We start from the raw sequence: 26,924 nt of genomic DNA, 5'->3' as shown, positions 1-26,924 counted from the left end.
CTGGGTGGCTCAGTGGTTGAACATCTGCCTTTGGCTCAGGGCATGATCCCGGGGTCCTGGATCAAGTCCCACATCGGGCTCCCCTCAGGGACCCTGCTGCTCCCTCTACCAATGTCTCTGCCTTTCTCTGTGTGTCTCATGAGTAAATAAATAAAATCTTTAAAAAAAAAGTGTATGCATCAATTAAGAAAGGACAACTCCATTGTGAGTTGGAGTGAAAACAGGAAGGGTGGAAAAGGTAATCTACCAGCTGAAAACCACCTCGCTGATTAAGAAACGTGTGAAACACAGTAGGGCATATTCACACAATGGAAATAGATGGTGGTCCAAATAAGTGAATTAAAGCCATGTGTAGCAATATTAACAGAAAAAAAAATCTCAAGAACGATGCTGAATGAAAAACAAACCACTGCAAAATGAAATCAACTAAATATAATTTACAATCATGCATAATATTAAGCATCCAATATTACATATTGCTTAATGACATATACATATGTAGTAAAAAAAAGTGAAAAAAACATGCACACTGCCAACTTGAAGCCAGTGATTTTTTTTTTTTTTTTTTTTGAAGCCAGTGACTTTTGAGGAGAGAGAAAAATGAATCCAGGGTTAAGTAAGGTCTTTAACTGCATCTGTATCATTTCATTTCAGTGAAGATAAGTATTAAAAAAAATAAGTTCTCTAGAATTTTATGCTGTCTTGTATCCCTGAAATAGTTTCTAAAAACAAAATCCATTTCCTTGGCTCTTCTCGCTTTTGTTCTTACATCAAGCTGTGTGTTTAGACCACTCGGTACTGGTCCATGATAAGCTATGAGGCTATGGCACCAATTTACACTGAGAGAAGCTTAAGAGACAGCCCTATGAATTCTAGTATTTGGTTTCCTGGAGGGATGTTATTGTGCAAGTAACTTATTCCCTCCTACGGCATCCCCTTGTGAAGATGCAGGAGTAGCTCAGAACCAAGAGAAGCTAATTTGTTTTTAAAATAACTGAATCTTCTAACAGGCCATGATTATCTTTTATTGGTTGCTAAGAGATGCCTATTATTTGTGAACTACTACTAGGATAGATACTTGGTCCTGTGATTGGCATTTTAATGCTTAATCTCACCCTCCAATCCTTACTGTCCTTTCATCAGACTTTTCAGGTGATTTACTTGATCCTATCCCATATGCATATTTGTAGAAATATGTGTGCTAATACATAGCCATCATGGGAAATTTTCAGAAATTTTATACAATTTATGGCTTCTACTCATCAAAGACACTATTAATAAATTGCAAGCTGCAAAGTAGATGTTTGCAATACATATGACAAAATACATCCAAAGAATGTAAGGAACTCTTAAAAATTAGTGAGAAAAAGACAGATGATCCAGAAGAAAAATGGACAAGACGGCAAATGGCAGAGCTAAAATTCCAATCTGAAATCTTTATTTGAAAAAAAATATATTGTTTCAGTTATTATTTGTAACACTAACATTAGCAGCAAGGACAATCACTGTTTACACCCTGGTCATGACAGAAAATCTTCCAAATTCTTTTTTTTTTCTGGGGCTGCAGCGGTGGGGTAGGGTTAACAACCTTCCCTGTAATAATTATATGTATGTAATTCTAGAAATCAGATTATATTAAATATACTCTGTGGCAATCTGTTTTTCTTATATAATTCACCTTACAAAGATTATTGCATAGGGTGCCCTGGGTGGCTCAGCTGGTTAAGCATCGGCTTAACCTGATTTCGGCTCAGGTCATGATCTCAGGGTCATGAAGTCAAGCCCTGTGCTGGGTGAGCAGCCAGCCTCTTTAAGATTCTCTCTCTCTGTCCCTCCCCATTGAATCTCTCTCTCTTAAAAGAGAAAAAAGATTATTGCATAGATTATACCAATATGGGTTCAATGTAGTCTTTGAAGAATTTCTAACATACAGGTACACAGACAGTGTCCAAGTATGCCTGCTTCCCCACACTCTTAGCAGCACCAAGTACAGGTCCCTGGTTCTAATTCTAAATGGTGATCAGAAAACTTCTTCTTAGCTTCCTTCAAGCCATCTGAGCAGAGATGTTGAGGAATATCATAATGAGGAAGCAGAAAGCCTGAAGGATGAAAGCAGAAGGGACAGGTGGCTAAAACTGAACAAAGGAATGAGGAAATGGGAAAGAGAGTTAAAAATATAAAAGAGTGGGATGTCTTTCAGGAAGATCCTTGGTAATCAGGCCATTAATCCGAGCCCAGTATGCCAAAGGCTGAGGAGCAAGATGAAGTTTATGGTTTCATGATTTAAGATCAATACGGTATATGAGAGCCAAGCCAACTGAGAATGGATGTCATGAGCTCAACTCTGGCTTCTAATGACTTCTGCGTTTCCTATAGATCTTCCCTCTGTGGTCCGAATTCTTTTCTCAATTTTTAGTCATTTCCCCACCAACACTGAATTTTATATGAAGAAAATTCCCAAAACTCACTTGGAGTTTTTAGAGCAAAAAAAGTACAGGTTTCACACTTTCAAAGAAAATGTACAGACTTTGGTGGTAGCCAAATAACTTTAAAATGGATTCATTTTAAAACCCAGTAAAGGGGCAGCCCGGGTGGCTCAGTGCTTTAGTGCTGCCTTCAGCCCAGGGCGTGATCTTGGAGACCTGGGATCGAGTCCCGTGTCAGGCTCCCTGAATGGAGCCTGCTTCTTCCTCTGCCTGTGTCTCTGCCTCTCTCTCTCTCTCTCTCTGTCTGTCATGAATAAAGAAAATATTTTTTAAAAATAAAAAATAAATAAAAATTAAAAAAATAAAACCTAGTAAAGAAGAAATATTTTAAGGAAGTGCATTATTTTAGACCATTTGTTTTAAGAGAGTTCAAACTCCAAAGAGCAACACAAGAACTCTGAACTACCAGTAAAAGATCTCTGGCTGGTCTACTGTCATCTAAGAATATAATAAGGACATAGAGGCAGACAAATGTATTTCAATGCTGTCTTGCAGGGGCAGGATCGTCATTTTACTTCCATGCTCTTGGATACGTTAATAGTTCTTTTTGCTTTTCCTTTGAAGTTGTCTCTTACTTCTGGAAGACACTGTGAAGGAGGGGAAAGGAAATTGGTCTAGAGGGGTCTGGGTTCAGACTCTGGGCGATCATGATCATGAGATTTAATCTTTCCATTCTTGTATCTTTATTGCTAGACTGCAACACCAACAAACCTGATCTTCTCACCTCATAAGGATGACCCTGGGTGAGATGCAGATGAGTGATGGTTTAAAAAAGTTTTGAACAGGTATAAAGTACTAGGTATTATAAATGTCTGTTCTATTCTGTCCTATTCTAGTCTATTCATGCCACTCCAAGAATCAGTTTTGAGAATAAATGTTATGGAAAGCAATAAACAATAAACATAGGGACGCCTGGGTGGCTCAGTGGTTGAGCATCTGCCTTCCACTCAGGATGTGATTCCCCAGGTCCTGGGATTGAGTCCCCGCATTGGGTTCCCTGCAGAGAGGCTGCTTCTCCCTCTGCCTGTGTCTCTGTCTCTGTCTCTCTGTGTGTCTCTCATGAATAAATAAATAAAATCTTTTTAAAAAAAACACACACGGGACGCCTGGATGGCTCAGCGGTTGAGTGTCTGTCTTCGGCTCAGGTCCAGATCCCAGGGTCCGGGATTGGGTCCTGCATCAGGCTCCGTGCAGATAGCCTGCTTCTCCCTCTGCCTATCTCTCTGTCTGTGTCTCTCATGAACAAATAAATAAAATCTTAAACATACACACTAGACATAAATTGGGGAATCTATCTTGGTTCAAAGCAACGCTTAGGGTATGGAAACTCTCTTGATATTTTATTAAAAGGTAAAACAGAACAGGCTGTGACCATTTCAAAAGGATTAGAAGTATACATTCAAAAAGGGAAGTGAAGGAGAAAAGGCTAAGTCTGAGATTCTATAAAGAACAGAATCTGTTAAGACAGCTCGAGTCAAGGTTTAAGAAATTACTGTTGTGTTTGTGCTCAGATATTCATGTTAACAGAAAATCAGAAAAATCAAGACTAAAAGGTCCAGTGTGAATACATGTTGATAAGCTTAAATATGTTTGGGGATGCCTCAATGTGTGCTCTGGCTTTCACGGGCGCTCAAGTAATATATGCATGAAATGATTACAGTAGAACAGTTGGCTCTGTGCTATTGTGTTATCATAGGGAAAATAAGACCTCAAAGGGAAGGCGCAAATCAACACGACTCTAAGATCCTCCTCAGTCTCACCCACTGTTTGATGATACATGTCCCTCTCTGGAGAGAAAAAAAAAAAAAAAATTCATTCCCCAAACCCTAGGAACACTGAGAATTTAGAAAGACAAAAGCAGATCTACATAAAAAGAACTTGAAGATTAATGCAAAAAGTGTTAGAAATATGAAAAGTCAAAGCAATAATCCAAAGTACTTCAGCTGCTTTTGCCTGTGGCCTGCAGCACGTTTTCCAGAGTTTTCTGGGACACTGGGGACACTGTCAATACCCATTTCCAGGTGTTTCTCACAAATATATATCAAGGGAGGCATCACAATGTCTGCTTTGGATTAAAGTGATGACCACCAGATTTCAAAACCAAGAACAAAAGGTTTTAAGAGTTTATTTCAGTTTTGTCTCACCAAAAGCAGAAAGTTTGGGGGAAGTAGAATTCTGTAGTTCTGAATTTCTTTAATGATTTAAGGAAGTGGAGAGGCAATGGCATTTTCATACATTAGTTCACGTGGAGAAATAAAGAATGTAACTACCACCTGACATTAAAAAATATTTTTGGGGATTCCCTGGGTGGCGCAGCGGTTTAGCGCTTGTCTTTGGCCCAGGGCGCGATCCTGGAGGCCCAGGATCGAATCCCACGTCGGGCTCCCGGTGCATGGAGCCTGCTTCTCCCTCTGCCTGTGTCTCTGCCTCTCTCTCTCTCTGTGTGTGTGACTATCATAAATAAATAAAAATTAAAAAAAAGATAATATTAAAAAAAATATTTTTGACAATGTTCCCTAATCAGCAACAGTGATGGCTGTGGCCAACACGGATGAAGTAATTAATGAGCAGCCTTGTTCTTATTATGCTTAAGATCCTCTGCAATATGACCAATAGGCTTGACTGCAGGTCTGAGAAAAGAATACCATAAAATGACTTTTTTCTCATAGGATTACAAGGCAGACTTTAAAATGTTCACAGATAACCCAGGAGTCCTAATGAAAAAGACAATAGATTACCTTAGTTTATAGCATAATGTATCACCAAGGAATCAGTGAAACTGGCAAAATATTTTTTATTTTTATTTTTATTTTTTTAAGATTTTATTTATTCATTCATGAGAGACACACAGAGAGCAGCAGAGGCTTAGGCAGAGGGAAAAGCAGGCTCCTGCCTGATGCAGAACTTGATCCCAGGATCCCGGGATCATGACCTGAGCTGAAGGCAGGTCACCACTGAGCCATCCAGGTGTCCCCAAAATATTTTTTTGATGCACATAATGCACATTGAATGGCAAGTTACTGTGGAGACTTTAGTTATGATACTAATCATCAAAATAATGTCATCTTACTCTAATTAATACAAAATAACATACTTTTAACAAAAACCAGATATCCATGAGCAATGTTAAGTAAAAAGTAGGATCAATAATCTGTGATGTCCAGATAACTGAAAGACTGCATTTATGTGGTAGAATTAGATGATGAGCTACCTAAGGAACTGATTTTCTTTCCTGCTTTGAAAATGTTAAAGCGGTACATTTATGAGCATTAAATCACTATATATATATATATATATATATATATATATATGTCTTTATAGATATAATGTATTTGCCTTGTATAAAATGTGTATCGATAAAGACTTCTCTTTTTCTAGCTATAATGTAAACAGTGACATAAGAAATAAAACTATGTGTTCTTCTGATAAAATTTATTTTACTGGACAGCAAACTAGAGAGATTATGACCTATATAATAAGGGACTTCCTCTTCCCATACTCTATTCTAACAAAAGGATATATATCGCTCTTATGAGGTCCTTCTGGGCAAAGTTAATTTTATGTTTCATTTTTGTATCTCTTTAGATACTCTGGTACCTAGCACATGGTAGACAAGCCCTCAAAACATTTTCTATCTTGACTCAATTTTCAAAGATATTAGAAGTGTTGTCTTATTCTATTCCCCAGATAGCCATTATATTCAAAATACTGATCCAAGCATGACAGAACAAATGGGATAAAGAGAGACATACATATAGACAGATTATAGCTAAAATTCTGATGGTAATTGCTTAACTTAAAATTTGGTAACTGACCGTCATCTATTTTAGCTTGCTTACCAGGCACTTTGCATTATAGCTACAGAGAGCAAATGGCTTAAAAAACATTCTCACAAAGTTCTTTGATTCAAAAGCCCATATACTTGCACCCCTGGAAAGATTCTGAAATGCACAATAGGTAGGTACCTGAGCTCTAAGTAGGATACTGGTTCCCAAACTCTTTATCAACTTTGCATACAAAAGAAATGCTAAAAAGGGTTGGATATGTATTAGGATAGAGATATTAATACTTGCAGAAAAATAAAATATTTAAAAGGACCAGAAACCAGAATTCTTCTATATCAAAAAATGTATAGTATTAAAAGTGTATTTTAATATGCCAGATTATATTTTAATTAGCTACTGGAGATAGCTCATTTCCTCCTTTTTTTTTTTTCTATCCTATTAGAAGGATTTTTAAGACTTACTACTGGCATGTCTGTCTGCAATTTCTGCCTCTAACAGGTCATCAGGCATCTTTTCCATTTCCCCAACAGATGTGCGCTGAACTCCAGCTCAAAGCGAGTTTTCTATGCCCCTCTATTATCCTCCATAGTCAACTCTGACTCATCATCAAGACTTTATCATCCTCAAAATCCATATTTATACCTGTTAGGTTTTCATGTAATGGGGAGAAGATGACAATACCAAACCGGTTCTCCACACAGGCACATCAAACATATTTCTTCCAATCACTCATGCTTAGTAGAGACAAAATAATGCCACAGCCTATAGAATTCGGTAAAAGCAGAACAGCCACGTCACCAAGACACTTCTTGGCTCCATAATGAACTGATCTAGAGCCCAGCTGCAAAGTCACTCACATTTGCCAAGAGAGGTTTTGAGTATTCTTTGGGACCCACCCAATAAGTACACAAACAATGATTTAAACAAAATGAAAACAAAACAAAACAGGCTGACTCACTCCAACACTCCCAGCTCCGTCCTGTAGGAAGAGGGCTAGAAAATGACGTGAGGGTTAGCCTAGGGATTTCTATATGATTTTCATTTTCAGAGCGTCTACACAGTGTGAGGAGTAGAACACAGGGTCAAATTAGACCCAAACACACGGACCAGCTCATACATCTGTCAAAAGAATCTACGGTTCTGATTATACCATGTGCTACCACAGGGTTATTTTTATTATTAAAAAAAAAACCCAACTCAGTCGTCAAAAAGCAGTGTGATCAGTTTACCCCATGTTCCATGCTCTACATCCCCTTATTTATTTGTATCAGATATTGAAATGATAATCTATTGCCTGTCCGAAGAGCACTCACCTCATTGTCCGACTCCACGAGAACTTGATCATATTCACTAAGCGCTACTAGAAACATGATAGAGGTGACATTTTCAAAGCAGTGTATCCATTTTCTTCTCTCTGACCTCTGGCCCCCTACATCGACCATTCTGCAAGGTTAACAATATTCATATTAATAGAATATAAAGAAAAAAAGGTCAATATAAACACAGCTTTATTTACATACTTAGGAAAAACATTCTCTAAAGAGAATGATCAAGTCAACTCAATTAAGACTTACTAAACATCTACTAATTTTCTGTTACCTAACAATCCAAGTCAAGACATTCTGGATAATAAATGATGGTGGTTATAAGAAAACTATTTGATTTGTATGAAAATAATACCTCTGTAAAAAATCCTGTACCAAGTCAAGCAAAATGGTGTTTCACTTAATCGTGAGCAGAAGAGTCAGAAATCAACTCTGTTTCATTCATGGTAAGCTCTAATGGCAAGTACTGACTTCAGTTTCTTTTTCTATAAAATGAGAATGAAAATCCTTGTATGTTTCTCAAGGACACTAGAAAAGACTTCACATACATTTAAAAGATTCAAGATGCTATGTGTTTCAACATGGCATGCAATGCTTCAACAAAATGCAAATACAACTCCACTGATACTTTATCCACAGAGCATTTTGACTTGTTTTCTCCTTCCAATACTGGCAATAATTTGGGACAGGTCCAGTTATGTGGAGTAACATGGTGCCATTGGCCTTATGCACAAATAAACTTGCTAACCTGCTTGAAGTGAAGCAGATAAGACATTAAGATGCTGCAAAAAGCCATTATTTGAACTCTTTCAAGGATTTTTTTTTTTTTAACCTATCAATGATGTGCTGAGTTACTTGTTAGGAACGAACACCGACATCAATTAATTGGAGTTTAATGTTTATATGAAAATATCAAGCAATACGTGGCACCCAAGCCAAGTTTCCTCAAATTGTTCAATCCATATCTTGACTAAAACGTGCACAGTGTTTGCAGGATAAAACCATTCCAGAGAATGAAAGTTTTAAGTACAAAAGTCTGAGAGTAGGACTCTGAGCATTTGTTGAAAACTGAAGTTATGTCTGGTCTTTTCCTGCTTTGACACATTAAGTGTAAACCAAGAAATCATCTAGTGGCTACTTCTAAAAGTTCTCGAAGGCACAGAAGAGATATTTAAGGGGCAAAATAATGGATTCAGGGAGACCTATGAGCTATGGACATCAAACTAGAATTTTTAAGTCTTCAGAAATATTAAATTCTAGCTCTTCCCTCATGCCAAGTGAACACTACTCATTTATATGAAATCCTCATTCTATAAAACCCTGTCACATTGAGCCCATAAGATGCTTTTTGATGATGGCGAGAAATTATTATCCTTAGTCAATACTTCTACTGTAGTGGCAAAAAAAAAAAAGTTCTTTACAGCTAGTGAACAAAATGTAGTAAAAACAAAATATAAGAATAACCTTGTTTCAGAATTCACTATTAATTATAAAACAATGAAGAGATGAAAATCTCTGTGAAATGCTCTGTGTCTTCTGAAAATACTCTGTAGTGCAGTTATATGAGGTAGGAAATTTGGGTGTTCCAAATTGAAGATCTCTAAATGCTATGAGCTCAATCAAAGCTTAAGTCATCCAGCATGCTGGAGCTACAAGGAACTTTGGTGATTATTGAATACAACCATTTTAGAGATGGGGGAAAATGAGGTTCAGAAATATTTCTAAAATGTCACTTGCTTTACAGATATGTCTATAAGAGTGGCATATGGCAGCCAGACCTGGCTACAGGGGCAGAGAGAGACTGATTAGAATAAAACCCATAGTGCTTTGTCAGGGAATGATGGAGGGCCGGCTCATCTGAGCCACTGTAGCAGAGTTACCCAGTGGGAGTCACATAACTCCTAATTCATGTTCTTATAGTAAATGTAGTTGTTCTCAATGGTATAGGTTCTCCCAAAGAACTCAACTCTCTATGCTCCAAGATATTCAAATGGCTTCACTTCTCAAAACACAATGTGGTTCTAACTAAAAGTGTAACTGATGGTATAATAAGATATTAAATGAAAACACATTAGTATTACTTATTTTTTTCTTCTGAAAAAAAATTAGAATGCTTCTGCTGAAGTATTACTCAGAGAGAATAGCAGCAAAGCTTTTCATTTTTTTTTCCTATACAAATTTAGAGTAGGCCCATCAATCCATTTTCAAAATTATGTATTTTGAAAAATCTCAAGCAAGTTATTTCAGGAATATAAAACATCCCATATTTTTATTGCTACTGAAGGATTCTCCATTGGTACCAGCAGACTTGGTGGAAACAACATGAAAGCTCCAGACAACACAGAGTTTCTATTATTAGTAGAGCCACAAAGTCATTCATATATCTTAGACAAATCTAAAAAATATATGCATTGACTTCACAATTAAAACATGACTCAAAAAAATAGTCAGAACCAGTTCTCAAAGAATAATCTTCAGAACCAATGTTTAAGTGACTGATTTTGTTCAACCACTAGCAAACAAGATTTCATTGATTTCTTGGTGATTGAATTTGCAATGAGAAACCTGCCCATACATCCTTCCTCTGCTTCCTCTTTCTGGAGCATATTATTTCATTTGTGTATCTAATGATAATAATTGGTCCAAAGGTGATATTATTTTAAAGTCTACACATGATTTCAGTATTTCTAGGGTTTCCCAAATGCACTATGCAAGGCACAGGAGCTGGGAGGTGAGTTTCATGTACTCAGTTACTACCTGAAAATGACACTTTGTAAGTCAAAGGGGTATTCGATGATCCCTGTGGTGGGGACTCGAACTCTAAGCACATCTTGTTGCGTAGGCAGGTAGGCGGGGTCAGCAACGCGGTCCAAGTCATTAAGATAGCTAGAGGAGGGAAGACACAATAAGAAGGTTAGGACACCATCATGCCAAATCTGGCCTATGGAAATGGAAGGGCAAAAATAAATTGTAAAAGAGAGGTGGAGAAGAGGAAGGAGAACATCAGAAAAGAATAGAGAAACCTAGAAAGTTGAAAGACAAAGCCAACCTTCCATCGGCCACAGCAAGGTAACCCATCTATGGGTTATCTGGTTCATAAGCTTTCTTGTTTCTTCTCTATCATTTAGAACCCATACAAAAAGTAGGGGGCGGGGAGAAAAGAAATGAAATGAGTCTTCTACTTTCTGCTTGTTTAGCAGGTCTGATGGGTAAAACAGAAGTTTAAAGCAAACGGTTTTTGAATTAATTACTTATATAAATTTTATTTGTATATTTGTATAAATAAACAGATAACAAAGTTACACATGAGGTCAGAATACTTTTTTTGTTTTTCCTTTTTGCAGAGTATCAGAGCCTTCTTCTGGAATGTATTTCCTTATTCCCCTAAGAGAGGGCAGCAGCTACCATGTCCTAAATTCTGTCCAAAGCGAAGTCATTTGTGATTAATGGGAAGCCACTACATTTGAGATTTCTGGATACTGAATTAACAATGTCTAGAGTCAGATATTTCCAGTGTTTAGAGTCACCACACCTAAACTATATAAATTTATTGGCTTATATGATACTTTTCTATTCTACTAAAAATGCTTTTCATTTTGAAATGATTTTAGACTTACAAGAAGTAGCACAAATATTACAGAGAATTCCCCTGTACCCTGCTCCAGGCTTCCCCCATACTAAGACCTCTGTACTGACAATGCACGTATTATCAAAACCAGGAAATTGACATTGATCCAATACTATTAACGACAATCTATTTAGATTTCACTAGTTCTTACAGACACACACATATACAAACTTTTTAGGGGTGTATAGTTCTGGGAAATTTTATCACATGTAGAGATTCATGCAATTCCCACCACAATCAGGATACAGAATTGTTCTGCTACCACAAAAGATGTGTCCTGTGTACTGCCTCGCCTAAGCCTAACCCCTGGCAACCACACATATGTTCTTCAACAGAGTCATTTTGTTATTTCAAAAACATTATATTCCAGTTACTTTTCATTTTCTCAAATTGCAAAGAATATTTTGCAACTCTGAGAATGATGTGATTTGATATAATTAACAAACAGGAGAAAAGGAGTTTCTGCACAGCATCCTAATGACTTCAAAGGCCTGCTACGCTCCCCTTGGCCCTGAAGAGGATGGGGCACAGATACAGTTTCAAAACATACAACTACAAAGCGTATACGCAAAGTAACTAACATGCGAATAAGACTTAAAAGGTGGTCCCATTAATAGAAATGGAAGGTATTAGAATGTCAACACCTTTATGCCTACAAATAAGACAGTGAGTTCTGAGGCACATGCCTGGTGCAGAGCAAGTGGTAATTCAGCAAGTGCACAATTACTCAGTTGACGTGTATTTGTGCACTTAGGAGAAGGGTTCTGTCTTACCCAGCCTTAAAATTGCCTCAGTATCTAAAAGAGTGCCTGGCAGACAATATTTAAGGAAAATTGGTTGGATGGATAGATGGATTTCCTATGCTGGTATTTAGTCTTAGCATTATTAAATACCATTGTTACTAGAGGTGTCTCCACATTAATTATATTATGAAATTTGAAAATTTGAAACTGGGTGCTGACAAGAAATAGTGCATTATTGTTAGAGAAGATTCATGGATTATAAAATAGCAGAGCTAAGTGACTTTCACAAAGACATAAAATTACTGCCTTTTTGGAGGTATATCAATTCTTTGAGACAAAAAAAGGATCATCTCACAAATTCCTAATGCAAAGTAGTGAATTAATTAGTATTCTACTGGCCTCATCCCAAACACATCAATGATTCTCTAGCTGGCAATCAGCACTTTACTGACTGATAGGAACCAGCCTGATATCTTTAATTATTATAAAAATGGCTAGAACATGAAGACAAGGAGGCTGGGAAAACACTGGTGTGGGAGGTAGGAAGAAAAGTAGGTTCGATCCAAAATTTTAGTCAGTACCTTGGCATGGTCTTGGAGGTATCTGATGTGGTTAAAGAGCCCAAGTCCTGGGAGTTGGTTTGTATCTCTCTACAGAGAAACCAGCTCATCACACTCTAAGTGTGAAATCAAATGGCTACTCTGTAGACATCAAGTTTTGATTTACCAACTCCTTGATTTGAAAAACTTTAATGTACATTTTGAAACCCATGGGACCACCACTTACTTAACTACTATATATAAAAATCAATTCAGAGGAATCAGAGAAGCTCTAACTTACATTGACAAGCTGGCTCAGAAATATGGTGCCCAATAAACCATTTCTACTCACTTAATACAATTCACAGAGGCCAAAGAGAGGGCAACTAATTCTTGTACACCAGGTGCTGCCCTGTTCCTGTGCTAAAGAAAAATTGTGGCTTTCTGTTTGCCGAAGGTGAACTAAACAAGACTACTCATTGCCACTCCACTTTCTTTTTTTTTTTTTAATTTTTATTTATTTATGATAGTCACACACACACACACACACACAGAGAGAGAGAGAGAGAGAGAGAGAGAGAGAGAGAGAGAGGCAGAGAGAGGCAGAGACATAGGCAGAGGGAGAAGCAGGCTCCATGCACCGGGAGCCCGACATGGGATTCGATCCTGGGTCTCCAGGATCGCGCCCTGGGCCAAAGGCAGGAGCTAAACCGCTGTGCCACCCAGGGATCCCGCCACTCCACTTTCAAATATGAATTTGTATTTGCATTGAGAACTTCAAGAATCATCACACGAAGTGTGAAATTATAACACTGTACCCTATGGGACTGATTCTGTGACCAAAAAGCTACTTACTGTGGCTTACTGACTTCTCTAAAAATATTACCCATGGTATCTGTCCACCAGCCAAGGGCACTACTGAAATACTAGCTGAATATCTACAGCGTTCATACTTGCAAGTATATTCTTCCTTCTTCACCTTTCTTTCACTCTTTTTCCATGTCAGTACGGTTCACAGAAAGTAACAACGGCTTCATAACAACAAACTTACACTGACCACTTACTTGTCATGCTCTGCTCTGATCTGTCCACTGCCCGGGTAATGACAAATTTCATAGCAAGGAAATGACTATTACAGATGTTCCATGCACTTCTGATCAAATGAACTACAGTTCTTTTTTTTTTTTTAAGATTTTATTTATTAATGAGAGAGACACAGAGAGAGGCAGAGACATAGGCAAAGGGAGAAGCAGGCTCCCTTTGGGGAACACAATGTGGGACTCAATTCCAGGACCCGGGATCACCCCCCAAGCCGAAGGCCACTAAGTCACCCAGGTGTCCTTGAACTATAGTTCTTGCTTGACATTCTTTTTGCTTTGTCTCAGTTGGGTGGTGGAGAGAAAGGCTCACTTTAATTTAGAGTCTTGAAGTTATATTAATTGAACTTAACAAGAGAAAAAAGCTGAAGGAAACAGTACTGAGGTCTGCTAGTTATACTGCACATCATCTAGAACCCAAACCCAAAACACCTCCAAACAAGGCAAGAAAGACAAAACAAAACACCACAACAAACCACCCAATGAAATAGAAGACATAAGTGCCTGTGTCCCAGGGGAAGGTCTGAATGTCTCAGTAGCTACACCAGGATTGAAGATAATATGTGAGGCAGGTGAAAGGTGTCTGCAGCCAAGACCTGCATTCTTCATTGCTGGGGGGTGGCTAGCAAGGAGAGCTTCTCCCTGCATCAGCGCCACCTACCCACCTACGTGTCCCCCCTTTGTTCTGTGCTCACAGCACATTCTGCATTTCACATTTGCTTCAGGGAGGAAGTCACTCTGCTCCTTTAGAAATGTGGTTATGGAGCGGTAGGACCAGCACATCCTCATGTGTTGATTCTTGTCACATTCTGAGAAAAGGTAATAGAAGAGTCTCTGAGCTGAACTGTGTTTTCCATTGAAGCATCTCATCTTCTGAGGAGAAACCTAGGTGGAATACGGGGGTGGGGGTGGGGGTGGGGTGGTCCGTGGTGGATTATTCCAGTCATTTAACCTTTTACAAAGAAACACCAGGATCTGAACAAATTTATATTGCAGAGTAAATTCAGAGAGTTAATTATAGCTATAATTTGTTTTGTAGGAATGATTCTGAGTGGCTGCTGAGGTCATTCTCAGGGTGTTGCTATGGTGACAGGCACAAGGTACATTTCCAAGGCAATGTATGTGTAACAAGTGGCTCGCTGTTCGTGTCTGGTCACTGACACTTAGCTGAGGTCGCGGAACATAGCAGGTGCTCAACACGTGACCCAAATTAAAACAATTTTATGGAAAATGCGGTAGTGGTTAGAATGGCAGGTTATACCTTTTAGGAGAAAACACAGGAGTAAGGGGGTTGTTAGCTACCTGCCTTTCTGTAATTACCTCGCTGGGACATCACCGGCCTGCATTATGTAAGAACTGAATTCTGAATTTAAATGCCTCTGACGAATATAGAGACAACACAGAAAGGAAAGGCATCATTTAACTTCATTTAGCAGATGTACTTCCTGCTCTTCTTTGGGTCCTGGTTGTAGAATGAAATAATTTGTGTATCTGTTTCATGCTTGTCAATACCCAGCTTTCAGGCCCTGGAATTCGCTCTAACCCCAGGCAGATGGAGGAAGTGGTACCTTCCTGATGGACAATTCTACATCTTCTCTTTAATGGAAGAAACAGGTTTCTGATGGTTTTCAGTGAAAGGCAAGGCGACAAGAAAACTCATGTAGTAATATTTCGTTTCTTTCCTACCATGAGAAAAATGCAGGGCCATCTAGAATTCATAGATACATTTTGACCATGACATTCTAGAAGGTGCTAAGGCTATGTCTGAGATCTCCAGCATCTGATCCCTGCCTGCAAGGAGTTTACCAACGTGTGGCAAGAAAAGAGTTATATGAAGAAGAGAGAGGGTAAAGTTATTTTCTGGGAACTTGTTTGAACTGTCTCTAATTCTTGAAAATTATCCACAAAACATCCTTCTGTAGTATGAGTGATCTGATTAAGGAAGTCGTGCTCATTAGTTTATAATTACACCTTGTAACTGCTAAACTCCTTATATATTTAAATTTGGGTCACCTCTGGCTATAGAAAAACAAGAAATTAAAAAATGGGATATAATTACTTTAAATGGTTAAAAAATATATGAGGGAAGCTTAAATGTCACTAAAATAAAAGCCCCAAATAAAGTATGTCATTTTTCTCTCTTGAAATTTTTTTTTTTAATTCCAATTGGGGGCACCTGGGTGGCTTAGTCAGTTAAGTGACCAACTCTTGATTTCAGCTCAGGTCATGATCATCAGGATGGTGAGATTGTGCCCAGCAGTGGGTTCTGAGCTGGGTCTGGAGCCTGCTTAAGATTTGCTCTCTTCTTCTGCCGCTACTTCTCCCCTTCCTCGCTCTCCCCTCGCCAAAAAAATTCCAATTGTTCCTCTGTTCTGCCATTAGTTTGTCAATAACAGTTTTGAGTTCACCTTCCAATTTGATTTACGCTCAAATCTGATATGTAATGGGAACTAATTTTTGTTTGAAATATCTTTTTAAAATTAAAGAGAAGAAGGGGTGCCTGGGTAGCTCAGATGGTTAAGCCAGCCAACTCTTAGTTTCTGCTCAGGTCATGATCTTGGGGTCCTGCTCGGGCTCCCTGCTAAGCGGGCAGTCTGCTTGTTTCTTTCTCCCTCTTCCTCTTCTCCTGCTCCCTCTCTCTCTCAAATAAATAAATAAATCTTTAAAAAAAAATTAAAGAGAAAAAATCCCCACCATCTATGACTGGAAGGGTAAGTGGAAATCTAAACCAAGAATAGCACAGGAATTAGAAATACAGTGTTTTTTTTTTTTAATGAAAGAAACATGAATAAAATTTAGAGATGACTCAGCAGGTAAACTATATCACATTACAGCTGTGGTTAAAAAATAAAATGTAGCAAGTTATAGGCATACAACCCTCAGCAATTACACCAAAAGGGGGAAAGTAACTGTGGGTGGTAAGTGAAAAAAGGAATCTCTGATGTTTGGTATAAATCCAACCAAACATAGTAAGATAAATGAATAGCACCTTGGAGTATTTAATGTAGCATGCTATGGGGTGGCGTTGCGGGTATGTGCTGGCATACTTCAACCCCTGTGGAAGGGCCTCCTATTGAGAGGCTGTATTTATAACAGATTTGCAGCTCAAGTCAGATATTAAAAATGAAGTCCTGGCACAGAAAATGACTCTGGGTAGAATTTCACATTTTTAATTATTGAAAAGAAGGTTAGAAAAACTAGGTCAACTTCATTAAAAATCCTAAGAAGACCTCATTGTAAGAGGAACAGTCTTGGGGGAGTTGAAAGCTAGATCATGTCGTGAGATCTTATTTGGCACTGTCAAAAGCAGTGGAAGCTAAGGAGAAACCAGAAACCCATGATTCTTGTATAGGTACCATGTGACTGCAAGGATTCAAAGGCAAAAAGGAAAAGAAATTGTCAAAGTGAACATTAAAAAAAAAACCACAAAAACAAGGGAAGAAATAGGTCTGCAAAACTGCCATTCTGAGGGGAGAGTCAAGTACAGGTTTTGGTGCCAAGAGCCATCCAAGTCCCTCCCTTATCTGGCAGATCCTGCTGCTGAAATGAGCCTGGTTGGTAATCTGGTTAGGCTGGTTAGCAGCAGAGGATTACTCATTACACAAACACTCCCATCCCCTGAAAGAACTCATGTGGTGGAGAGCCAACTAACGTTCCTCCTTCCTTTTTTTAACACCTGGCACAACCATGATCAGAGTTCAAGGAAACCCAGCAGGTATTACAGGGATTTGGGTCCTAAGAAGTTATTTGTTTTTAACACAAAATTCCAGATTTAAAATGAGATCACCCAGTGGTAGAAAGGAGGTGATGCACTCATGGTTTTGTGAGACCGACTCAAGGGAGAACAAAAGAGAAGCCTAAGAAATCCTGCTTTCCAATGATCCTGTGCCTAAGAACTAAATCAACCCAGAAAAGCAGATTTGTAAAAGTAAATTATGTATCTTTTAGAAAGATCCTATTTCTGCATTAAACAGTTTCAGCTTTTTAGGGATCTTATATATTAATAGTTGATCTGGATGTTTCACATAAAGAGACCATCAGTGTCTAATGGGGAATGGACTGGGCAACTGTGTGTCTATCAGAGAGACATGAGGGCCAGGGCCAGGCTTGGGTGACAGAGATAGATTCTCAAGTCTGTTGCTCAAACAAATAAATTGACTTTATAATTAAAAACAAAAGCAAAATGAGGGAAGAGAGAGAGAGGAAGTAAGAGAGAGAGAAAAAGGAAGAGGCCCTTTTCAATATGCTGGTTTGGCTCTGTGCTTTGTTAATTTGTCTTTTATATGATAACTTCCAAAGCTGCCGACTAATTTTGATACAATTTTTATACTTCGAAAAGCTATCAAGAAACACCAGAAAACACCAGAAAAGGATAACTTGCCTGTCTGTCCTGAAACACAATAGTAGTGCTTAATACGGTTAATATAAACAGATTTACTGAAAATCTGTTACATGTTAAAGCTAAAGCACTGTGTGTGTTGGAGGGAGGGGGGCTGGCACAGGGAGCTGGCACAAAATACTTAATATATATAAATTCTTTGCCTTGAGGGATATCAGGCTACCTGGGAAAAAAAGATAGCACAGATGAATCAATTAAGAAATAATTAAGTGCCAAATTGTGAGCTGCTAACTACGAATGCAATAAGAAAAGAGAGATGATTATGAACTGTAGTCACCAGAGAATAGTGTGGAGGAGGAGTGGGGGATGAGTGACACGGCACAGATGAAATGGGATTTGAATAGGCAGAAAGGAAGAGAGAAGATGGGAAGAAATTAGGAAAGACACAGAATGTACTTACTTTCTTATTACTCATTCATTCATGCAATTATGTTCTCGGAAAGTCTACACTGAGAGCTAGGCACTGTGCGTACACCAAGCGGGAACCATAAAATAAGAGAAAAAAATGTGAGTCCTGTCCTCCAGGAGCTTGTACTCTGGCAATGGAAATGAGAGTGCTGTAAACAATTATGCTATAATGCAGACATGATGTGGGTCATCAGAGAGGCTTCAGTGATTGTAGCCAAGAGTCAGCAGTGAGAAAAAAAAAAAGGGGTGCTGATTCAAGCAGGCATCTCAATGTCATGTCCCCTTAACTTGGGCATGGGTTCTGTACGATCAGCCCCTTCATCCTGACATGGACGATCAGGTCTGAGGACCTGGTCATATGTTACACTACTTGAATCAATTATAGATCAAAATTCAATTCATTAAATCAAGATGCCATAGTGATAACGAAAAAAAACTCCATAAGAGTCAGCCAATCAGAGTCAAAAGACTGACTGGCAGACAGGAAGTCAAAATAAAGGAACCCAAGTGACCTTAAGGGCTATATGTGGATAGCAAGGTTCCTGGGTTGACTTGTGACTGGAGGCTGAGTTGTCTTCTGGTCAGGTACATGTTCTAGTAGGCACCTTACAAAATCCTGTCAACCCTGCTCTTGGTTCCATTGATGGTTCAACCCTATCACACTCCTCCCTTACCAGCTGTATCAAGCACTACAATGGTACAAAAGGTAAGACTATATGTAAGACACAATCCTTGCTCTTAAAGCGAAATCAACTCAATGAACACTTCTGGTCGTCTATACCACCTTTAGTACTAGACATCATTTGCATGGCATTTAGAGGGGAATGCGGGGGAATATGAGAGTTCTCTGACGCTCGCTCCCTATCAAGTTTTGTTGTGCAAAGCAATGCTTACAGAATACTGCTGAAGGAATATGGGCCATCCATCCTCAGAGTACTCTAAAATTTAGCTTTGGGGAACTCAAAGTAGTGGGGTTCTAAGGTATCTAAGTGGAAGTAGAAGCAGAATACCAGTTGCCTTTCAACATTTCTTCTACATGAGCAATTTGCCCTTTTGCTGGGGGGTTGGGGGGATCAGACAGTAAATATTCTAGGCTTTGTGGGCCATTCAATTTCTGTTACAACTGTTCAACTCTGCCACTGGGCATGAAACCAGCTATGGACAATACATAAACAAATGAGCATGGCTGTGTTCCAGTAAGACTTTATTTATAAAAACAGGCAGCAGGCTGATTGGTCTGAGGGACTGCCAATCCCTGTTCTGTAGTAACAACACCTCTGGTCTCAAATGGGGACAATGCCATCCTGGGTGGATCAAACTACAGAAGTCACAGATGCTCTGCCAAAATGTGAGAAGGCAGCACACTGACAATGTGAAGCCTGTCACCCGTAACCACTATACTCTTCGGGCAGAGTGAATGAATGGTAGACAGGTGCCCTTTCCCTACTACATCTCAGTAATGAAGGTTAGAGTGTTAGAGCATATCTAAGTCTTATCTTAGCATCTCTAAAGCGCCAAGTGTTCTGAAAAAGGAATAATAAAGACCCGCATCTTAGAATCATCAGAGTTCACTGTGGAAGACAAATACAGGGTTTTTTGTTTGTTTTGTTTGTTTTATTCTTGCAAAAGGTTATTAGGAGGTACGGCTCATTAGATAACAAAACAGAACAAAAATAGAGGTAAATATGTCACTCAAGTGAAAAAAATGACACTTTATTGTCGATCCTTAAAAAGACAAATATAACTCAAGATCGATGCCCTCTTCCAAGTTAAAGACAGCATTTTTAGTAATTTAACCATGTAGAATATATAATCTTTTTGTTCATTCCATTTCAGGTAAATTTCAGGGTGCCAGGTTTTCACTTGACTGCATAGGATAATGGTTTCTCATATAAAGACAGTCTGCTGTAACAGACTACAGGATTTCACAATTTAAAAGAGAATTTAAGAGATTATAGCTAGCACACAAGAGGCAAGTGAGGTTTACAGTGAAAGACTGAGAGGTGATGAGGGGCAGAGGGAATTCCATCAAAGACTAGACCCTGACTCAATGTTCTCTTGACAAGACAATGGTCTTGTCTGCCTCCAGAAGTCTGCTGTAGGCTTATATTCCCTTTTTATCATCAGATAAAAAGTAAAGTCAGGATGGCTGCAAGAGTCAGAGGAAACACCCTAGAGTTCCAATATTTGGCTCATCAGTAGGGTACTTTTAGCACAGTATCTCTTCAAGAAGAATTTGGCCCCAGATCAGGTGGATATGCTAAATCCACCTCTGAAATTCCTTTTGTACTTCAAATTCAACATTCAAATTCCTTCTGCATTTGTATATTAAATTAAAAATTTAAGCACGAGGTTAAAATTAAACTGCAATGTTGACTTACGCCCAAAAGCCAACTTGCATATGTATTGGATTTATAGGCTATGGAACATATGGAGATTTCCAGAAGGTGTCTGATCTGCTGAACTCCTTGGAGGGAATTTCAGGAAAGTGAGATTAGGGATTATTTGGTCTCTTAAGGTGAACACAGATAGAGCAGTCTCTGCAAAAACCCTGCAATGTGAGGACTTTTCTTACTATATGCCAATGTGATTGAGATTTGTGTTCTCTGGTTACTGTCAGGGAGCTTTTGGTACTGTAGGCAGTGAACTCATTTGACCTGATGTTTCAGCATATTAAAGCAGGTGGTGGACCCCAGAAAAAAAAAAAGTAAACCTACAGCCATCTGTTTACTGTGTACTTTATCTAAAGATATTCAGAGCCCTCAGGCTTTTTTTTTATCAATAACAAAAAAGCCAATAAAGGAATTTATAAAATTTCCCAGCATCTTAGAGTGTTTTATATTCTTTCAATAAATAAAATAGGAAGAATATATCAAACTAAAGCCAATTGCAAACTTATCCCAAACTGCTTATCCATTGCCTGGACTTTCCCCACCTCCTATCTCTGTGTTGCCTGTCCTTTGAGCCATCTGATTGTTTATTATGATCAGTAAGTTAGCTAATGCAAGTAGAAAAAGGGAAGCTCAAATGATTTTGTCATATCCTTCTTATTGGCTCTAGGTTGACTCCAGCAAAAAGTTAATGGATAGAGTATGAGGCTAAACGGTACAGGCTAAAATAAAGAAATAATAATTCTGAATTGTCTGTGATTTAGAACATCTTCCATGATGTATGAATAATTGATGTGTTGTTAAACAGGAAAAATTTTCTGGATGATAATCAAAACCTTGCTGGGTTTGTTTTAAGGTAATTCTATATAATTTTCCCTCTTGACTTTACACACAGGGAAGTACCTATCGGCAACATTTATAAAGATTAATGAATAAATTTGTACCTTTCCTGTCACAGATGTTTATCTATTAGTCTATCATCTATTTATCTATGGCCAATTGTCTATCTAGCTATCTCTTACCTACTCATCCTCTGCGAAGCTGTATTTCAGTGATTAAAAACTTGGGCTCTAGAGACAGAAGTCTGATTTCAGAGGGACCTGGGTGGCTCAGTGATTGAGTGTCTGCCTTTGGCTCAAGTTGTGATCCTGGGACCCTGAGATCAAGTCCCGCATCTGGCTCCCTCTACAGGGAGCCTACTTCACCCTCTGCCTGTATCTTTGCCTCTTTCTTGGTGTCCCTCATGAACAAATAATAAAATCTTAAAAACAAAAAGAAGAAGAAAAAGAGGAGGAGGAGGAGAAGGAGGAGGAAGAAGCAAAAGAAGATGAGAGCCATGCTTGGCTTCTGCTCTCAGCATTCCTGGCAAGTGGCTGTCATGGACTCTCAGCATCAGCAGGGTCCTAGAGAGAACAGCTATCACGCTGCAAGCTCTGGGCAGAGGTGCGTGGCAAGCCCCACTTCTCACACTGCTACAGATGACAATTTCAAGTGAAGAACCATAAGTAGGTCCTGAGTTTGGAAAGAGTTCTGTAAGGTAATAATATCATGCAAGCAATTAAGTCTAGAATATCAATGAAGTATCATTTATTTTAATTATAAAGACAGAACAATATAGAAGATTACAGGAAATAAAGAAGGGAGATAAAATGCTAAAGATACACCAGTGGGACACCCACAAAAATGTCAGAAAAGAGGTAACAACTATCTTGAGTACAAGGAAAGAAATTATTTTGAGTTATGAGTATTCTACAGTTACTCTGTGAAAAAGAAATCAGTACTAGGACTCAGTGGTGCTCAGGATGTGGGGCCCACCTCCTCACTGGTGCTCTCCCTACAGTTCCCAGAGCATCTGCTGGGACTACATGGGAGACCTACACTGGCAACAGAGCATCAGGTGGGTGAATCCAACACACCACAGGTCCTATCCTGGGATAGGTGTTAGGAGGAATTTCCTAGCTAAGGAAAAGCAGAAGAGCCCTAGACTAACTGGGGAAGAATAAGGTGTCTCTGATACTCAGTGGGATTAAAGGTGGGCCAGCCAGGCTACAAGGCAGTGGTCTATAAAGAGTGCTACAATATCTTGGGAAGAGACCAAAAACACGGGCCAGCTAACTCAGGCTTCTACATATAACTCCTTACATAACTGGTAGCAATATATTGGTTCTACAACTCTTGAAGTAGTCTACTAGAGAAAATAAAGGGGGGGGGTACCCAAACAAAATACAAAATGCCTCCCTACGTATCAAGTAGCTAAAGTGACCAAATGCTCCTGCTTAGCCAACATAACCAACTCATGCCTTTTATTGCAGTCTAATTATTATTTTTTTTAAAGATTCCATCTACTTATTTGAGAGACAGAGAGACAAAGAGAGAGAGAGCAAGAGCAGTGGGAGGAAAGGGAGAAGCAGGCTCCCTGTTGAGCAGGGATCCCAACATGGGGCTTGATCCCAGGACCCTGGGATCATGACCTGAGTCAAAGGCAGACACCCAACTGTCTGAGCTACCCAGGCGCCAGGCACCTCTCAGCCTAATTATTATTATTATTATTATTATTTTTAATTTATTTATGATAGTCACACAGAGAGAGAGAGAGGCAGAGACACAGACAGAGGGAGAAGCAGGCTCCATGCACCGGGAGCCCGACGTGGGATTCGATCCCGGGTCTCCAGGATCGCGCCCTGGGCCAAAGGCAGGCGCCAAACCGCTGCGCCACCCAGGGATCCCTCAGCCTAATTATTAATGGCAACCCCTTCCTTCTCAAAATGTCTTGGTCCAAATGATAAATTATATGGTCACCATCTATTTCGTCCATACACGTTACTGTAACAAAAAGATTGAAACACGTGCCTTTTAGCAGAAAATTTATTAAAGCGTAATTAAATAGCACCAGCTGAGGAAAAAACCTTCTATTTCAAGAAGAATACCAATGTGGACTGGCTGATAAAAGTAGAAAAATAACTATTTTGTAAATCCTAAGGGAATTATTAAATCACACAAGACTTATTAAATGGAAGCAAAACCATGAAGTGAAGAGCTGATGGGGGATCAGAGATCACCCAGTGACAAAGTAACACCATGCAGACTGCTTTTGGTGGCACAAGGAAAAATATAACTGCATAATGGAGAGGGTCAGCACCCTAATACTGCAGTGAGCCTTACCTTCACCAACAATGAGCAAACAACATTACCCCAAATGCATTCTATTCACATTTAACTTGAATCTAATCGAGTCTTTAAATGTAATTTCCAGTTTATAGTAAATTCAGGAGACAGAAGAGCAAATTAATTCATACTATATAAGGTAGCAATCAGGTTAATTTCTTCAACATACCAGTGAAATGCAAACAGGACTCTACTAGATCACAAGAGCCTAAGGGACATAAAAACCAAAGCAAATGTGCATTCTTAAAACCGACCAACTCTAACGGACATTTTGGAAGAATTTGGGAAGTGTGAATATGAACTGAGTATAATGATAAAAAGGACTGATGATTAATTTTAGATGTAATGTGGTATTATTTATTATGTAGGGAAATATTTTTTTCAAGAATGGATACTGAAATGTGGATATGTAAGAATACGTAGTAATTTACTTTCTTACTTCTGCATACAAATATGGTTAAAAAAGAATCAGGGGTTATGTGCACACATATAGACCCACATATATATAGTTCAGAAAATCAACCTCTCCATATCCCCATTAGGGCAAAATAAAACTGTTTAAAGAGTAATGTGTCCAAAGGCATGTTTCTATGGTAGACACAGCCTATACAACAGAATTCTAAGATGGCAGCTTTCCCAGAATCAGTGCTAATGGGGGTCTAAAGAAATGGCCTTGAAGAGCTCTTTCCCTAAAGTAGTAGATGTTGCCACATGCTATTCTTGTAGTAACTCATGGGCACCTGCCTAGAAATCCACAAATCTAAACTGAGGAAGGTCACCAGATGTGGAGAGAGTCTCATTTCAAGAACATAAGCAGAGCAGCTCATACAGGTGTCCTCGGTGCAAACAAGGAGTCTCTCACAGGGTCCATCCCCAGAGCAGGAGGCAAAATCATTTTCTAAGGGGGAACCCTGACCCTGGTAAGCATGTCATTATTAGACATCGGTGCTCTGAGGACCCAGTGGCAGGACCCCTCTGTAGGGAGGAAAGCTATAGGTGACAGGTAAAGAACGGAACAGGTGAGGATGGGGGAGAGACAGATATGTGATAGAAGCCGAGAGACAGATACAGATATGATGAGAGAATGGAGGATTTATTAGTAAATATAACTTGGTAATGAAGGATTTATTACTTAGTAAGGGCCAGGAGAGGCATCACGGTAACAGAGTGAGAAATGCAGAGGAGGAGCAGGAGAACCCAAAAGAATGACAGATGAGGGTGGAGGGGGAAGCAAGCAGATAGGAGACATACTGAGTAGGAACACAGAACAAGGGATAAAACACAACAGCACTGTGGGGAGATAGATGAAATCCGAAATGGCAAAGCAAACATAAGGACCGAGGGGGCAGGAAGTAAGAGAAAGACAGCTGGTCAAAGGTTGAGGGGGCAGGGTTTGGAAGAGACAAGAGCTGACTGCATCTCTCATGTCTGCACTCACAGTAACTTAGACAGTAGGGGCTCCAGAGGGAGGAGTGAAGGCCGCAGGCAGAGAGCAGAAGAGAAAGAATGGAAGAACAGCACACGGAGGTGTGAAAAAAGGAAAGAAAAGTAAGGAATGAGGAAAGTGCACATTCCAAAGGCACACCATGGGATTAATTCCAGTTAAAATACAATAGGCATGGTGATCATGAGCCTTCGATGTCACCTTCCAGAATTATGGAATTCCAATGTTCCATAGGAATACAACGGCTGTTTTGACCAGACAACATTTTTGTGGATAATTGGAATCATAACTTGTCTTACACAAATGCCTAGAATTAGAGTAAGAACATGAACTACTATGTTGAAAAAACAGAACTGAATAGCTCTTGGATCTTCCAGGCACTAGGAGTGATGCCAATCAGTCTATGGGGCTCCATATTTTCCCCATGGCCCTGTTCTCATCCAGCAGATCATTTCATCATACCAACTGACCTGAGGCTGCTGATTATTTTCCACCCATTCTTCTGTCCACCCAGAACTAACACAAGAGGCAAATGCTGGGTCAACGTAATTAATGTAGACAGAAATCTGGCTAAATACTACAAAAAGTCCATTTTTCAGGCGCCTGATTATCTAGATTGCTGACTGCATTGATTAACATTAATCTAATGATTGCCAGATCTTCACTTTCTTTCTGTTAGGCGAGATTTAATCTAGAGAACTAACAAATCTCTCTAGGATGCAAATCTCTCCCAGGACACATGATTTTGATTGACAGCTCACAGAATAATTTCAGAATGCATGCAAAATTAGACTCGTGCAATTTTCATGCAAAGGCAAACCTCTCCATCAACATAATAGTGGCTCCCAGAAAGCAGTCAAGGTTCTCTGTCTGGAAACTAAAAACTAGGAAGTCTGATGTGTGAGAATCCATAATCAAGCATATTTGTTTGCAGGTTTTAATGTGTGTGGGTGTCTTCTAGCACATGACAACAAGATTAGAAATTTGTATGAAAAATTACTATTACAGGATTTCACATCACAATGGTGTAGGGGCTTGAGAACTGCTGGTTTGTAATTTGGTGGAAGAGATGGGCTGGTAAAATCTGATTCCTCAAGACTTCAGTTCATTTTTCGAACAGAACATAGTGAAAGAAACTCTCCCTGACTCAGGATGCCAGTCCTGTAGAGTACAGTCTAAATGGATGAGGCAGGCACAAGTTTAATATCTCTACTTTCTAGCTGGAGTGTGGGGCACATATTGTACACAAAGCACAAGAATGCAGAAGTTATCACTGCAGAGCACATGAAACTAGAGAAAGATTCAAAGGGCCTCCTGGATGAATACTCACTATTTGGTAGAGTCGGACAACTGATACTCTCGTCGTCTATCATAGCATTCCTGGATTCCAGGATCATTCCATAAACTCTTTATTGCGTCTACATATGGATTCTCAAAAGCAGACACCTTCTCCACATCGACTTCTCGAACTAATTGTGCATGAGCCTGTTAAAAACAAACACACAGAAACAGCAA

The 26,924-nt window shown here is 39.1% G+C and overlaps 1 protein-coding gene across 1 annotated transcript in view; it reads right to left on the bottom strand.

Moving 5' to 3' along the window:
- Positions 1–26,924, bottom strand: part of GNAQ (G protein subunit alpha q) — a 315,249-nt gene that overhangs the window by 76,226 nt on the left and 212,099 nt on the right. The window contains exons 3-5 of the mRNA XM_055311274.1: positions 26,740–26,894; positions 10,354–10,482; positions 7,585–7,714 (exon numbers count right to left, since the gene is read on the bottom strand). Of these exons, the coding sequence (XP_055167249.1) occupies positions 7,585–7,714; positions 10,354–10,482; positions 26,740–26,894 (414 nt within the window). The remainder of the gene's footprint in view (positions 1–7,584; positions 7,715–10,353; positions 10,483–26,739; positions 26,895–26,924) is intronic.

Source organism: Nyctereutes procyonoides, unplaced genomic scaffold (genome assembly GCF_905146905.1).
Source record: "Nyctereutes procyonoides isolate TBG_1078 unplaced genomic scaffold, NYPRO_anot_genome, whole genome shotgun sequence".
NCBI lineage: Eukaryota > Metazoa > Chordata > Mammalia > Carnivora > Canidae > Nyctereutes > Nyctereutes procyonoides.
Note: the sequence above shows the minus strand (reverse complement) of the source record. Positions and strands in the feature narration are given on the sequence as shown.